Genomic DNA, 15455 nt, shown 5'->3' with positions numbered 1-15455 from the left:
TTGAGCCACCGCGCCCGGCCTGTTTTAAGTTTTATACATTAGGTCAGTATTCCATCTTCCTACCCCCAGCCTTATGAGGACAGCTCTCTGTCCTTCCTGCTGATTAAACTGCAGCTATAGCTGGAAAAAATTATTATAAGAAAAATACACAGCAAAACAGAGCTGGAAGGTGGTAGGTGTAGAAGATATGGAAAGATGTAATCACTGAACAAGCTACCCAAATGGCTTCCTGCTATGGAGGAGAGTGATTTGGCCCTTACCTCACCTGCCTTCCTGATTCAAAGAAACTTGCCGCTGGCAGGACTGGGCCCAGGAGCCCCATTTGCCAATCTCTTCTCTTCCTGGGAGTCTGGAAAAGGTTGTATAGTTCTCACGCTTTCAAGGTGTAGAAGACAGTATGGAGAATAAGAGAAGGATGTTTTATAGTCCTCTGTTTCACTGCCTTCCCTATGCCCATGGAGCTGTCCCAAAACCCATCCCTCAGTATTTGTTGATGCCAAAGACACGAACCCCATGGAACTGGGGCAACTTTGGCAGCAGTACACTGAGCAATGAGGCTGTGTTGATGAGGAAGTGAGCAGCATCATACTTGGTATAGAAGCTGGCCAGGAGATAGCTGGGGAGAGAAAAAAATAGGGTGAGTGAGGTTGGCCTTCCCTATCCATATTCTTTTTTTTTTTTTTTTTTTTTTAAAGAGACAGTTCTCACTATGTTTCCCAGGTTGCAGTGCAGTGGCTATTCACAGGTGTGATACGTGCAGTACAACCTCAAATTCCTGGGCTCAAACAATCCTTCTGCCATAGCCTCCCAGGCAGCTGGGACTCCAGGCATGCACCACAATGCCCTGCTCTTTCTCTTCTATTTTAAATGACCAGTTTTACTGTATATTTACTGTTCTAGATTATCTAAAACTATTCCAGCTATATCAACAGCATTTACTTTGGGGTTCAGGAGATAGCACCTTTAACTGGAGACTATAAGTCAGTATCTGTTAATTGCTAATGACATGGCAAATGACGGCTGAAGCTATTTCAGTCTGTATGACTGTTAAGAGTCCTCTTTGCTTCCACTCCCTACAGTGTTTTTGAAGATTACTATCAGTTCTGCCTTGATTTACTTATTTTGGCAGTGTAAAATCATTTGGTTTTATTTGGCACTTATCTTTTCTAAGTCCTTTCATTTCCTTACTACCAAGGAGGCAGCAAGGAATGCTTGATTACAGCATTGACTTCTACATTTTACTGCTCTCTGTAGACTTAGAACTAGTATACCTTAATATCTTCAAAGGCTTTTAGATGGGTAGTCTGTTTTTTAACAGCTTCCCTATGGGCCTTTCTACCTGGCTCTTGGAGCTCTTTCTAACCCAGCATATCCTCATTTCCCCCATAGACTCACAGCACAATAGGAGAGATGCTGAGGAACTTGCGGGAAGAGGTAAACTGGAGCCCATAGTCCATTTGCTCCCAGTGTGTCAGCAGCCGAGCCTTTCCTTGGTCAGGAGTCTCAAAGGGTGTCCCTTTCACCGTATGAAGGAAGACATACATAGCCTGGGAACAGGGAAGGTGGCAGTGTGAGGGGCAGAGAGTAGTTCTTCAGTCAAAGAATTATGTTAAGATCCCAAAAGGAACACATAAATCCCCAAACAATTGGTGATTTTATTTTGCTTTTGGTCGGGAAACCCTGGGGTGGGTACAAGGCCACGGTTTAGTGCTCACCAGGTTATGGATGACGTTGGTCAGGGTCCAGACAACAGGAATGCTGAAGAAGGGGATGCTGAGTAGAACCACATGCAGCAGTCCTACCAAGATGATGTAGGCCAGCCAGATGCCTCGGCTATTCATCACTCGAGTGTTGGGGTTTACTTCGCTGTGCGCCACCCCCACATTCATCCTAGCCATAATGGGGGATCAGGCAGGAGTCCAACTCAGTTTTTTCTCAACCCCTCTTTGAGCTTTCTCCCAGTTGTCTCTCAGATAGCCCCAATTCCCTGAACTCTACTGGGAATGAAGAACTTACCCATCACGCAGAAAATAAAAACTGAAAACTTGGGGAAAACTTTAAAAGACAAGAAGAGTCCTCACTACATTTTAGAGACATAGTCATTTTTGCTCTGATCTTTACACCTCAACTGTAACATGAAGGTGTACGTAGACTTGGGGCACTCCCTTCAGTGAGCGAGGGAAATAGGAGTATCTGACTTTCCTGAAGAAGTTAATAACCATAAAGAGGTGACGCACACCCAGTATTCCAGGAGAAAGTCATGGAATCATCAAAGAACCACTAAGAAGGGATGACAGAGTAAAGCTCACTCTGGTCCCCACTTTGTTCTCTGGGGCTTGTCCACCCTCTCTCACACCTCCGTGGCATGTAAGCAGTCAGCATCCCCATTACTTCTCTCAAGCGTGGGGCACGACAACAACTTGCCCACTGCTTCTGGACTGGGTTCGGAAGGGACCTGAGCTCAGCGCCTGGAGAGATGGAGCCTTGGCTCTGACTCCAGGGGCGGCAGTGATTATCTGAACTCGGTTCTTTAAAATTGTGGTAGCTCTTAAGCTGATGATGTCTGGTTAGGAAGCGGCTGTTGCCCGCCCCAGCCCCACCGCCAGTTCCTTAAGCCCGCCCCATGCCCCTCCCAGCTTCCTCCTCACGTTCGTCGGTATTTTCAGGGCTCCCTTCAGCGCTCCCCTCTCAATATTTAGGTCACCGCTTCCTCGGCGCCCCTTTCCTCTCCCACCATTTTTCCTCAGCAACCCTTATGGTCTTTACAGCCCTACCTGCCAGCTCAGATCCCCGTCCCGGCTATGGGCGCAGCGCCTGCTACCACACCTGAGGTCTCCAGGAAGTAACGCCTCCCCGTCTGCCCCTTTCCTATTGGAGGAACACAATCAGCGCTGCCACCACCCATTGGTTGGTGATCTGTAATGCAGATGCACAGTTGGTTGCCATTTCTGTCGTTCGCAAGATACAGTGCCCGCCCCTTTCCCTGTTCCACCTTTTGAAAGAGGTGGGGAAAGCTGCCTAGAGAAGTGAGAACGACGTCAGCTATTGACCAATGGGAAGAGTTGATGGTATGGCGTGGGAGCAAGAGTGGCAACGATTGGTCGGTCTTGCATCTCTACGCCTAAGGCGGGAGCTCCTGGAGGCGGAGGCAGCGGGGGGGGGGCCTAGTGGAGTGAGGGGTAACAAGATGGCGACCGAAACGGTGGAGCTCCATAAGCTAAAGGTACAGTGAATCGGGGAAGGGCTGAGTTGGACTTTTCTAGGAACTGAATTCTACAGGGTGGCTTGCGCCTTCTCCTACGTGTTGTCTTTGCAGCCTTTTCCACTTCGTTTTTCGGCTCCCACTGTAGCTCTTTTGTGCCACCCTTCCACACTACGCCTTCCCTAATTTCCCATTTCTCCTCACGGTTTTACTGCTATATTTATTTGTTATTTCTGCTCCCTTCATCGTTGTATCGTCCGTCATCCTTCCCCATCGGGTTGTGTAAGTGCCTTCTACCTGTTATACTCCTCGTTGCTTTTCAGGGCTGCATTACGTCAGTTCGTCCCTCCTTTTCGCCCCATGTCGGACCCAGGATCCGTTTTTCTTCCCTGGGATGATGTTTCCAGTCTGTCGTCCGAAGCTGAGATTCCCCTGTTAGCAAATGGTGGCATTTTTGTGTATTTCTCTCTAAACAGGTCCCAGACACTCAGAAAATACTTCCACTCCCCTTTTCTAGGTGGGATTATGCCTCCAGGCCGAATTTTGAAACCAGGGAGAGGCCTCTCAGAAAAGATCGGTCTCGCCTTAGAAGCCTGGGATTGAGGAGACCTTGAGAATAGTAAAAGTACAGACACCTCTGATTTAAAAGTTTTCGAGTTCTCTCACGCGGCTCTCGGCCCGCCGGCCTTCCTCACACACCATCTCCTACCACCATAGAGAACTCATACCTGCAATATTTGGGAAAAACAGTTCCAAGGTTAAGATTATCTCTTTTCCATTTCATATCTCGGATGGGCCCTGCATCTCCTGGTGTTACCATTGGCTGACACTGAATCACAGAAGCTGTTTTAAATTGTCTTGTGAGAATCTTGGTAGTTTTCTCACACCTAGATATATAAAAACGTTAAAAATATATTAAAAAGAAGAAAACTTTAAAAAGTATTTTCTTTTAAGGTAAATTAAGATAATCTTGATTGTGGTTTCACAAGTAGTTTTCTCATTACATGTTTTGGACAAACCAGGCTGATATAGCTGAAACTGAAAAGTGATCCTTTAAAGCTTGAAGAGTTTTTTGTTTTGTTTTGTTTTTTGTTGTTGTTGTTTAAGAAAGCTTAAGGGTAGTAAGGGTAGGGAGAGGACGCTTCTTTAGTCACTTATTAGTTGACCCCAATTAGTCTTTCTGTGAAAGCTGGTGTTTTCTTACTCTTGGATTCTAAACTCTATTAGTGGATTTTTGTGTTATTCTGGAGTTATTGTTAACTTGATGGTACTGAAATGCATAGATTATATCAGTGGTCTCCTGATATTGTGATGAGTAAAAAAAAAAAAATTGGGCAATCATCTCCACTTTGTGTATATATACTATACTTATAGAAATTGTATACTTCCATACTGTTATAAAACATACACAGAAAAGGAATTTTTGAATGAGATAAAAAGGAACTGTGAATAGAAGAGCTAATATTTTCTTCCTATTTGTCCTATTTTTGAAATCCCTGGAGTAAGTCACCAGCTGCCTGATGACTGACTTACGTTTATAGATTGTGTTGGTTTATGGAGTTCCTCCTTCCATCAAATCTGTATTTGTCAGGTCTATATTAAATTTGTATTTGATTGGATAAGTAACTTTTACGTAAAGTCCTCTGACCTGATTTTAGTGTTACAGTCTAAGAGAACATTAGGCACTCTTGACAGCCTAAAAAGAACTCGCTCTTTAATCACATTTGCTTGTCTTTGCTTTTTCTCTAGAGCACTTCTTAACCTTTTGGAGGTCACAGATATCTTTGAAACTCTGATGAAAGGTATGGACCCTCTCCCCAGAAAAAGGCATGTACACATATTTTGCATGCAGTTTGAGGGGCTTCATAAAACTACCTTGTAGCCCTGAGGAGTCCATGGACCTCTGGTTAAGAACTCATGCCTTTGGCTGGGCGTGGTGGCTCACACCTGTAATCCTAGCACTTTGGGAGGCCGAGGTGGGCGGATTGCTTGAGGCCAGGAGTTCGAGACCAGCCTGGGCAACATGGCGAAACCCTGCCTCTACCAAAAATGCGAAAATTAGCCAGGTGTGATGGCAAGTGCCTATAGTCCCAGCTACTGAGGAGTCTGAGGCACAAGACTCGCTTGAGCCCGGGATGGAGGTTGCAGTGAGCTGAGGTGGTGCACTGCACTCCAGCCTGGGAGACAGTGAGACTCCATCTCAAAAAGAAAAAAAGAACTCATGCCTTTGATTCTGATTTTTAGGGCAGTTAGTTCCACTGGTGATCTTGATGCAATGATCCTGACTTCTGGGTTGACTTGGGGTTTTATTGCCTTTGAAAAAAATCGTGGCTGGGCCCAGTGACCCACACCTCTAATCCCAACTCTTTGGGAGGCAGAGGCCAGGAATTTGAGACCAGCTTAGGCAACATAGTGACACCCTGTCTCTACAAAAAATTAAAAAATTAGCTGGGCATGGTGGCGCACACCTGTAGTCCCAGCTCCTCAAGAGGCTGAGGTGGGAGGATTGCTTGAGCCTGGAAGGCCAAGGCTGCGGTGAGCTGTGTGATAATTGCTCCACTGCACTTCAGCCTGGGTGACAAAGGGAGACCTTGTCTCAAAAAAAAAAAGAAAAAAAATCTCCATTGTCATAAAGAGATTTTGGGCTTTGGTATGGAACTTCAGGGGAAGGGAATACCTTTGAAGCAGGAAGGAAACATAGTATGTATCTGAGTTGATATGTAATGTCATATCAACAGCAAATTTCTGAGGATTTTGTAGAAATGCATTTTTTTTTTTTTTTTTTAAATTGAAGATGGAGTCTTGCTCTGTCACCCAGGCTGGAGTGCAGTGGCAAGATCTCGGCTCACTGCAACCTCCGCCTACCAGGTTCAAGCGATTCTCATGCCTCAGCTTCCGGAGTAGCTGGGATTACAGGCACGTGCCACCGCGCCTGGCTAATTTTTGTATTTTTAGTAGAGACGGGGTTTCACCATGTTGTTGGCCCGGCTGGACTTGAACTACTGACCTCAGGTGATCCTCTTGCCTTGGCCTCCCAAAGTGCTGGGATTATAGGCATGAGTCACCGCACTTAGCCCATTCTAACACATTTGGAAAGAGAGATTGAACTGTGGATGAAAATGGCTTGAACTGTAACAGTATCAGATATCCAGTCAAACATCAGAAAAGGAACTATTGCAGAGGAGAGGAGAAAGCGGTAGTGGTGTCAGAGTGTTGAGAATAGTGAGACATTTGTATTGGAAAGTGAAGTGAGGAAATACATTGGTGGTTGAAGATAGTTTGGAAAGGAAAATAGGTAAACTATAAAGGTAAATCAAAAGTGATGTTGAAAAGGGCTTTCTAAGTTGTATAAGGAATTCTGGCCTTTGTCATGTAATAAGTAGGGCTGGGAGCCTTTGGAAGTTTGAAAGGAAGAGCTTGATGTGATCAGCTTGTATTCTGTTGGCAGATGGGATTTGTAGGGGGAGTGATTTCACCACTTAGATGTTTATTTTCAGAGTCATTCCTCTGCTTAAAACCTTCAAATTATGTCCCTGCCAGTCTCTGCGGTATAGTTACTAACACTTCAACTACTGCGGCCTTATTTTATTTCATTTCTTCAGAATGATTGTCTTCATCAGTTGCTAACACTTAGCATTTATTATGTGGCAAAGCACTGTTTGAAGCCATTTGCATGCACTGATTTAATTCTCATAATAACCCTATAAGGTAAATACTTATATTATCCTCATTTGAAAATCAGAAAAACTGTAGCTCAGAGAGAGTAACTGAGTAACTTGCTTTGGTTGCACAGCTAATATGTGGTATATTAAATCCAAACAGGCTGGGCGTGGTGGCTCACGCCTGTAATCCCAGTACTTTGGGAGGATGAGGCGGGTGGATCACCTGAGGTCGGGAGTTCGAGACCAGCCTGACCAACATGGAGAAACCCTGTCTTTACTAAAAATACAAAATTAGCTGGACGTGGTGGCGCATGCCTGTAATCCCAGCTACTCGGGAGGCTGAGGCAGGAGAATCACTTGAACCTGGTAGGCGGAGGTTGCGGTGAGCCGAGATGGCGCCATAGCTCTCCAACCTGGGCAACAAAAGTGAAACTCCGTCTCAAAAAAAAAAAAAAAAAAATCCAGGCATCCTGTCTCCAGAATTCCTGTTCTTAATCATTGTACACTGCTTCTCCTTCTTACCTCAACCCAGAACCTTCACATATGCTGCAGTTGGAGTTTTCTTTTGGCTGTAGTACTTCTGCCAGCCTTCCTCCCTAACACCTTTATCTAATTAATTACTACACCCCTTTCAGGTGTTTCACTCAAATATTATTTACCCAAGGAAACTTTCTCTGTTCTATCCACACACATGGTCAGGCCACTTTTTATATAGTTTCATAGGACCCTGTATGTTGTTTAAAAATCAGCTGAACATGCTGGGCGCAGTGGCTTATGCCTGTAATCCCAGCACTTTGGGAGGCTGAGGTGGGCGGATCATGAGGTCAGGAGTTCAAGACCAGTCTGACCAACGTGGTAAAACCCCATCTCTACTAAAAATACCAAAATTAGCCAGGCCTGGTGGCGTGCACCTGAAACCCCAGCTACTCGGGAAACTGAGACAGGAGAATCGCTTGAACCCGGGAGGCAGAGGTTATAGGACCTGAGATCGCGCCATTGCACTCCAAGTCTGAGCAACAGAGTGAGACTGTCTCAAAAAAAAAAAAATCAACCAAACACTATCTGATCATTGATTGGCTTGTTCCTTCCCTGCAAGATTGTAAGCTCCGAATGGGAAAGGACTCTGTTTTGCTCATGATTATTTGCCTGTATCCAAGATAATACCTGATACACAGTAGGCGCTCAATAATGATTTATCGAGTGAATAAGCATGTCAAGAGTTCAAAAGAATGGGAATGAATTTGAAAGACATTTAGGATGTAGTAGAATTTCAAGTATTTATAGATCAGTTAGATATGGGAAGATTGAAAGATGACTCCAGGGTTTGGGCAGTGATACCTTTAGTCTGGGTTGGAGGAGAAGAAGCCAGTTTTGTGCAGAAGAGATAAGTTCAGTTTGAGGCTTAGGTGTCTGTGGGACATCCACTTGGAGATGTCAGGTAGTCAGTTGGAAACGTGGGTCTTTCACTCAAGAGCTGAAAGCTGATGATGCAGACTTGGTTTATTCAGAAAATATGGAGCACCTGCCATGTCCCAGTTACTGTGAGTGCCAGAGATACAGCAGTGTACAAGACAGACAAAATCCTTGCTCTCATAGAGCTTGCATTTTACTGAGGGAAGGCAAAATAAAAAGTAAAATTTATGGTATGTCAAATGGTGATTGATAAGGCACATAGAGAAAAATAGGAGAAAGGAATAGGGAGTACAATGGGAAGGGTATTGTAATTTTAAATAGGGTGACTGGGGAAGGCCTCATTAACAAGGAGATGATTACAAAAAGACTTTAAGGAGGTGAAGGAATGAGCTATGTGCAAAGTGTTAGAGGAATAGTACAAGACCAGTTTGGCTTATCAGAGTGAGCAATGGTAATAAGGTAACGGTAGGGGAGGGCAAACTTGTAGGACCTTTTAGGTGATAGGATTCAGCCTTTTACCCTTAGTGAGATAGGAAACCAGTGGATGATGTTTGACTAGAGGAGTGACATGTTCTGACTTAAATTTTCAAACGATCACTGTTACTTTGTTGAGAATAAGCTGGGCCGGGCGCGGTGGCTCAAGCCTGTAATCCCAGCACTTTGGGAGGCCGAGACGGGCGGATCACGAGGTCAGGAGATCGAGACCATCCTGGCTAACACAGTGAAACCCCGTCTCTACTAAAAAATACAAAAAAAAAAAAACTTAGCCGGGCGAGGTGGCAGGCGCCTGTAGTCCCAGCTACTCGGGAGGCTGAGGCCGGAGAATGGCGTGAACCCGGAAGGCGGAGCTTGCAGTGAGCTGAGATCCGGCCACTGCACTCCAGCCTGGGTGACACAGCGAGACTCCGTCTCAAAAAAAAAAAAAAAAAAAAAAAAAAGAGAATAAGCTGTAGTGAGGCAAGGGCTGAAAAGTTTTGACAATAATCTGTATGAAAGAAAGACTAGAGTAGTAGCGTCTGCAGTGGTGAGAAGGGTTTGATTCTGGATATATTTTAAAGATAATGCTGATAGACTTTGCTGCTCATTGAGATCAGGAAGTGAATTAGCCTTTGATATAAGTGGAATGACAAGAGGCGCAAAGAAGGAATCTTAGTGAATATTTACAGGTTTGGGTGGAAGAAGAGCTAGCAAGGAGGCTGAGGAGAAGAGAATGAAAGAAAGAAGTGCCAAGACTTTGGCAGTTAATATTGGGCATAAATGAGAGACACTTGAGCTGGTATATTGGCCTACTGTTTACAAGCTGTGGTTTGTTTGTTTTTTGAGACAGTGTCTTGCTTTTTCTCCCAGGCTGGAGTGTAGTGGCATAATCAGGGGTCACTGCAGCCTCAGTCTTCCTGGACTCAAGTGATCCACCTCAGCCTCTGCTCCCACCCAGTAGGTGGGACTACAGGGGCACACCACCACACCTGAACTGTGTATTTTTTAATTTTCTGTAGAGACCGAGTCTCCCTGTGTTTTCCAGGCTGGCCTCAAACTCCTGGCTTTGAGCAATCCTCCCACCTCAGCCTCCCAAAGTGCTGGGATTACAGGCATGAGCCACCACATCTGGCCAAGCTGTGTGATATTTAAGCAAGTTATTGAATTTCTTTAAGCCTAATTGTAATACCAACCACTTAGGTTCCTTGTAAAGATTTTGAGTTCCTATCATATATGTTATAGGTGATATAAAACATTTCTGCCTTCAAAGAATTTACAAACTATACATTGACATAACATGAAAAAGATGATTTTTTTTTTTTTTTGAGACGGACTCTTGCTCTGTCACCCAGGCTGGAGTGCAATGACGTGGTCTCAGCTCACTGCAACCTCTGCCTCCTGGGCTTAAGCCCTTCTCCTCCTGCCTCAGCCTCCCGAGTAGCTGGGTTTACAGGTGCCTGCCACCACGCCCAGCTAATTTTTGTATTTTTAGTAGAGACAGGGTTTCACCATGTTGGCCAGGCTGGTCTTGAACTCTTGACCTCAGGTGATCCGCCCGCCTTGGCCTCCCAAAGTGCTGGGAATACAGGCGTGAGCCACCACGCCTAGCCAACATGAAAAATATTTCTGATAAAATATTTTAATCAAAATTTGGCCGGGTATGGTGGCTCACACCTGTAATCCCAGCCCTTTGAGAGGCCGAGGTGGGAAGATCACCTGAGGTCAGGAGTTCAAGACCAGCCTGACCAACATGGTGAAATCCCATCTCTTCTAAAAATACAAAATTAGCTTGGCATGGTGGTGCGTGCCTGTAATCCCAGCCACTCGGGAAGCTGAAGCAGGAGAATTGCTTGAACCAGAGAGACGGAGGTTGCAGTGAGCCAAGATTGTGCCACTGCACTCCAGCCTGAGTGACAAGGGCGAAACTGAGTCTCAAAAAAAAAAAAAAAAAAAAAATTCAAGATCAGTTAATTAGAAGAAATCACAGGGCAAGCTGGGCACGGTGTCTCATGCCTATAATCCTAACCAACACTTTGGGAGGCTGAGGCAGGAAGATCACTTGAGCCCAGGAGTTTAAGAACAGCCTGGGCAACATAGTAAGACCTCATCTCTACAGGAAATCAAAAAATTAGTTGGCTGTGGTGGCACACACCTGTGGTCCCAGCTGTATAGGAGGCTGAGGCAGGAGGATTGTTTGAGCCCCAGAGGTCAAGGCTGCAGTGAGCCATGATCACGCTGCTGCATTCCAGTCTGGGCAACAGAGCAAAACCCTGAGTCAAAATAAACATAAATAGAAATCACAGGGCAATGCATGATTAATGTCAAATGTATTATGGGGGTAAGTTGATATGTCCTTTCTCTGTGGGTTGGATAGGTAGAATAGAGAATGCTTTATTGACCTTGAAAAATAAGATTTAAAAATTTTTTTGAATGGGTAATCATGCACAAGTTCACAAAAGAGTATATGGTAAAAAATTTCTTTCCTACACTTTTCCCGAACTAGCTTCCTCTTCTCAGATTCAACCAGTGTCAACTTACGTGTTTCTTCTCCAGACATCTTGTTTATATACATTATACAGAGACATGTGTGTATTATTTTTTACATTAATGTTAGTGTCCTATATAGAACGTTCTATAACTTTTTTTTTTTTTTTTTTTTTTTTGGAGACAGGGTCTCCCCTCTGTCACCCAGACTGGAGTACAGTGGTGTGATCATGGCTTACTGTAGCCTCAACCTCCTGGACTCAAGTGATGCTCCTGCCTTAGCCTCCTGAGTAGCTAGGACTACAAGTGTGCACTACCATGCTCAGCGAGTTTTTTGTTTTTTGAGAGACAGGGTCTCACTGTGTTGCTCAGACTGGTCTTGAACTCCTAGGCTCAAGTGATCCTCCTTTGTTGACCTCCCAAAGTACTAGGATGACAGATGTGAACCACTATGCCTACCTAGCTGGTTTTTCTTTTGCTTATTTTCTTCTTGGGACAAGGTCTTGCTATGTTGCCCAGGCTGGAGTGCAGTGGCATGATCATGGCTCGTTGCAACCTCAGCCTCCCAGATCCAAGTGATCTTTCCACCTCAGCCACCTTAGTAGCTGGGACTGTAGGCACATGCGACTATGCTCGGCTGAATTTTTTTTTTTTTCTTCAGTAGCCTTACTGAGATGTAATTCATGTACCATACAATTCATTCAGTATACCTGTTAAAATATTTTTTGTTTGTTTTGAGACAGAGTCTCCCTTTGTCACCCAAGCTGGAGTGCAGTGGCATGATCTCAGCTCACTGCAGCCTTGATGACTTCTTGGACTCAGGCCATCCTCCAGCCTTAGCCCCTCCGGTAGCTGGGACTACAGGCGCATGCCACCATGCTTGCCTGTTTTTGTATTTTTTTTTTTTTTTTTTTTGAGACTGAGTCTGGCTCTGTCGCCCAGGCTGGAGTGCAGTGGCCAGATCTCAGCTCACTGCAAGCTCCGCCTCCCGGGTTTATGCCATTCTCCTGCCTCAGCCTCCGGAGTAGCTGGGACCACAGGCGCCCGCCACCTCGCCCGGCTAGTTTTTTGTATTTTTTAGTAGAGACGGGGTTTCACCGTGTTAGCCAGGATGGTCTCGATCTCCTGACCTTGTGATCCGCCCGTCTCAGCCTCCCAAAGTGCTGGGATTACAGGCTTGAGCCACCGCGCCTGGCTATGTTTTTGTATTTTTAGTAGAGATGGGGTTTCAACATGTTGCCCAGGCTGGTCTCGAACTCCTGGACTCAAGTGATCCTCCTACCTCCAGCCTCCCAAAGTGCTGGAGTCAAAACATTTCAAATCAAATCAAATCAATTTAGAAAAATGGAGTAAGATTTTGTGTTAGTCCTATTTTAAGTTTTAAAAGGTTTTAGTTCTGCTAATGTAATTGTGCTGAAATATGTGCAAAAAGAAATGACATCATTTTCAGCTATTTTATGTTTTTATTAATCTTTTCTTTCTTTCTTTGTTTCTTTGTTTCTTTCTTTCTTTCCTTCTTTCTTTCTTTCTTTCCTTCCTTCTTTCTTTCTTTCTTTTCTTTCTTTCTCTTTCTCTCTTTCTCTTTCTCTCTTTCCCTTCCTTCCTTCCTTCCGTCTGTCCTTCCTTCCTTCCTTCCGCCATCTTTCTTTGCCAGGTATCACTGTGTTGCCCAGGCTGGAGTACAATGCTGTGATCACAGTTATATAGCAGCCTTGACCTCCCAGGTTCAAGCGTTCCTCCCACCTCGGCTTCCCTAGTAGTTGGGACCACAGGCATGTGCTACCTTGTGTGACTAATTAAAAAAAATATTTTTTTTTTTTTTAGGAACAGGGTCTCACTCTATTGCCCAGGCTGTTCTTGAACTCCTGGGCTCAAAGCTGTCCTCCTGACTCAGCCTTCCAACGTGCAGGGACTACAGGCATGAGCCACCATGCCCAGCCTCTGTTTCCCTTTTAAAATAATGTCCTAGTATATGAGAAGAACTCACTGTATGACAAAAGAAGTCGTACAACGTTATATAAAAGCTGTATGTAGGCTGAGCGCAGTGGCTCACGCCTCCCTACAAATGATATATGTAAATGTTAAGTGATCTGTAAGTGCCGGGATTACATATGACTTTTATTTTTCTCTAAACTTTTCAGAATTTTCTAACTATTCTACAGTGAACATAATACTTTTATAACAAACTAACAAAAAATTTAAAGTGTAATTAAAATCAAATGACTTGTTCTCCAGGAAGTGGAAAGAAAATAAAGTATCAGCGTGAGAAAGAACAAGATTCTTTTAAAAAAAAAAAAATTTTTTTTGGAGACGGAGTCTTGCTCTGTCACCCAGGCTGAAATGCAGTGGTACGATCTCGGCTCACTGCAAGCTCTGCCTCCCAGGTTCACGATATTCTCCTGCCTCAGCCTCCCGAGTAGCTGGGACTACAGGTGCCCCCCATCACGCCCAGCTAATTTTTTTTTTTTAAAATTTTTTGTATTTTTAGTAGAGACAGGGTTTCACCATGCTAGCCAGGAAGGTTTCAATCTCTTGACCTCATGATCTGCCCGCCTCGGCCTCCCAAAGTGCTGGGATCACTCCCAAAGGCGTGAGCCACCGTTCCCGACCAAAAAAACTTTTTTTTTTTTAATAGAGATGGCATCTCATGGTGTTGCCCAGGCTGGTCTCAAACTTCTGGGTTCAGGTAGTCCTCCTGCCTTGGCCTCACAAGGGACTGGGATTGTAAGCATGAGCCACGGAAATCAAGATTCTTACTTAATAAAGGGACATTAAAGATGACTTATAATGTTATTTAAGGTATAGTTCACAGGCCTCTGCTGGTCCATGAACTAGCTGTTCCTGGTTAGTGGTGAAATAAATACAAAAATTGAGTGTAAGCTTTTAGAAAGTTTTATAGCAGTTTGATAGCACTGCGATATCCAAGTGTGTGCTCATTTTTGTAGTAATTGATTTTTATTGTTATAGCAAAAGTATTGCTCCATGACCTGATTGTAATGTTGTAAAAAGCAACCTTATCAGCCTATCTATGTAAAAGTACATTGAGCTGGGCACAGTGGTGTGTACCTGTAGTCCCAGCTGGAGTTTGGAGTGGGAGGATTAGTTGAGTTCAATAGTTTAAGTTCAGCCCGGGCAACATGGCGAGACCACTGTCTCTAAAAATAAATAAATAAAATAAAAATACATTAATTTGTGAAACTATGAAATCTGAGACCAGTGATTTAGTACTTAATAAATATAAAGCACTTACTAGCTGTCAGGCACTGTTCTAAATGCTTGATAGAATTTTTGATTTAAGGCCGGGCGTGGTGGCTCATGCCTGTAATCGCAACACTTTGGGAGGCCGAGGCAGGCGGATCACAAGGTCAGGAATTCGAGACCAGCCTGGCCGATGTGGTGAAACCCCATCTGTACTAAAAATACAAAAATTAGATGGGTACGGTGGCGTGCGCCTGTAGTCCCAGCTGCTCGGGAGGCTGAGGCAGGAGAATCGCTTGAACCCGGGGGGCAGAGGTTGCAGAAGCTGAGGTCGTGCCACTGCACTCCAGCCTGAGTGATATGGTGAGACTTCGTCTCATTAAAAAAACAAACAAAAAAATATATATGTATATATTTAGTAGAGATAGGGTTTCACCGTGCTAGCCAGGATGGTCTGGATCTCTTGACCTCATGATCCTCTTGACCTAATGATCCTCATTATATATATAAAAATATAGCCGGGCGCGGTGGCTCAAGCCTGTAATCCCAGCACTTTGGGAGGCTGAGACGGGCGGATCACGAGGTCAGGAGATCGAGACCATCCTGGCTAACACGGTGAAACCCCGTCTCTACTAAAAAAAAATACAAAAAAACTAGCCGGGCGAGGTGGCGGGCGCCTGTAGTCCCAGCTACTCGGGAGGCTGAGGCAGGAGAATGGTGTGAACCCAGGAGGCGGAGCTTGCGGTGAGCCGAGATCGCGCCACTGCACTCCAGCCTGGGTGACAGAGCGAGACTCCGTCTCAAAAAAAAAAAAAAATTTTTTTTTTTTAACTTAATCTTCATAACAACCCTATGAAATAGGTACTGTTATTGTTCCTATTTCACAAGTAAGGAAACTGAGGCACAGAGAGGTGAAGTTATTCATATAAGGTTGCAAGTAGTAAAATTGGAATTCTAACCTAAGTAGTCTGGCTTCAGAGTCTATGCTCTCCAGTCACTCTGCAGTCATTTTTTTTTTT

General features: G+C 44.5%; 2 protein-coding genes across 7 annotated transcripts in view; one reads left to right on the top strand and one right to left on the bottom strand.

The window, feature by feature from the left end:
- Positions 1 to 22: 22 nt before the first annotated feature.
- Positions 23 to 2980, bottom strand: ORMDL2 (ORMDL sphingolipid biosynthesis regulator 2). 3 transcript variants are annotated; one of them, XM_025402018.1, is made up of 4 exons: positions 2775 to 2980; positions 1716 to 1890; positions 1396 to 1547; positions 23 to 616 (listed from the first exon to the last, which is right to left on the bottom strand). In XM_025402018.1, exons 2-4 carry the CDS (start codon positions 1887 to 1889, stop codon positions 481 to 483), a joined length of 462 nt encoding a protein of 153 aa, XP_025257803.1. In that variant the 5' UTR covers position 1890; positions 2775 to 2980; the 3' UTR covers positions 23 to 480. The 3 variants fall into 3 exon arrangements, with proteins under 3 accessions (XP_025257803.1, XP_025257804.1, XP_025257802.1); XM_025402019.1 differs by lacking the exon at positions 2775 to 2980 and adding an exon at positions 2469 to 2558 and having other exon boundaries at positions 177 to 616; XM_025402017.1 differs by having other exon boundaries at positions 177 to 616; positions 1716 to 2797.
- Positions 2981 to 3137: 157 nt separating this feature from the next.
- The window catches only part of SARNP (SAP domain containing ribonucleoprotein), a 66151-nt gene continuing 53833 nt past the window's right edge, over positions 3138 to 15455 (top strand). For 2 of the 4 annotated variants that reach the window (XR_003121926.1, XM_025403691.1), the window contains exon 1: positions 3138 to 3223. Coding sequence is in view for 3 of the 4 variants with exons in the window: in XM_025403691.1 (XP_025259476.1) it covers positions 3188 to 3223 (36 nt within the window). In the remaining variant the exon portion in view is untranslated. Of the gene's footprint in view, positions 3224 to 14438; positions 14481 to 15455 lie in introns of those variants that run through there. The other 2 variants (XM_025403690.1, XM_025403692.1) reach the window with 2 other exon arrangements.

The sequence above is a fragment of the Theropithecus gelada genome, chromosome 11 (genome assembly GCF_003255815.1).
Source record: "Theropithecus gelada isolate Dixy chromosome 11, Tgel_1.0, whole genome shotgun sequence".
Taxonomy (NCBI): domain Eukaryota; kingdom Metazoa; phylum Chordata; class Mammalia; order Primates; family Cercopithecidae; genus Theropithecus; species Theropithecus gelada.
The sequence above is the reverse complement of the archived record's forward strand: the minus strand, read 5'-3'. Positions and strand labels throughout refer to the sequence as shown.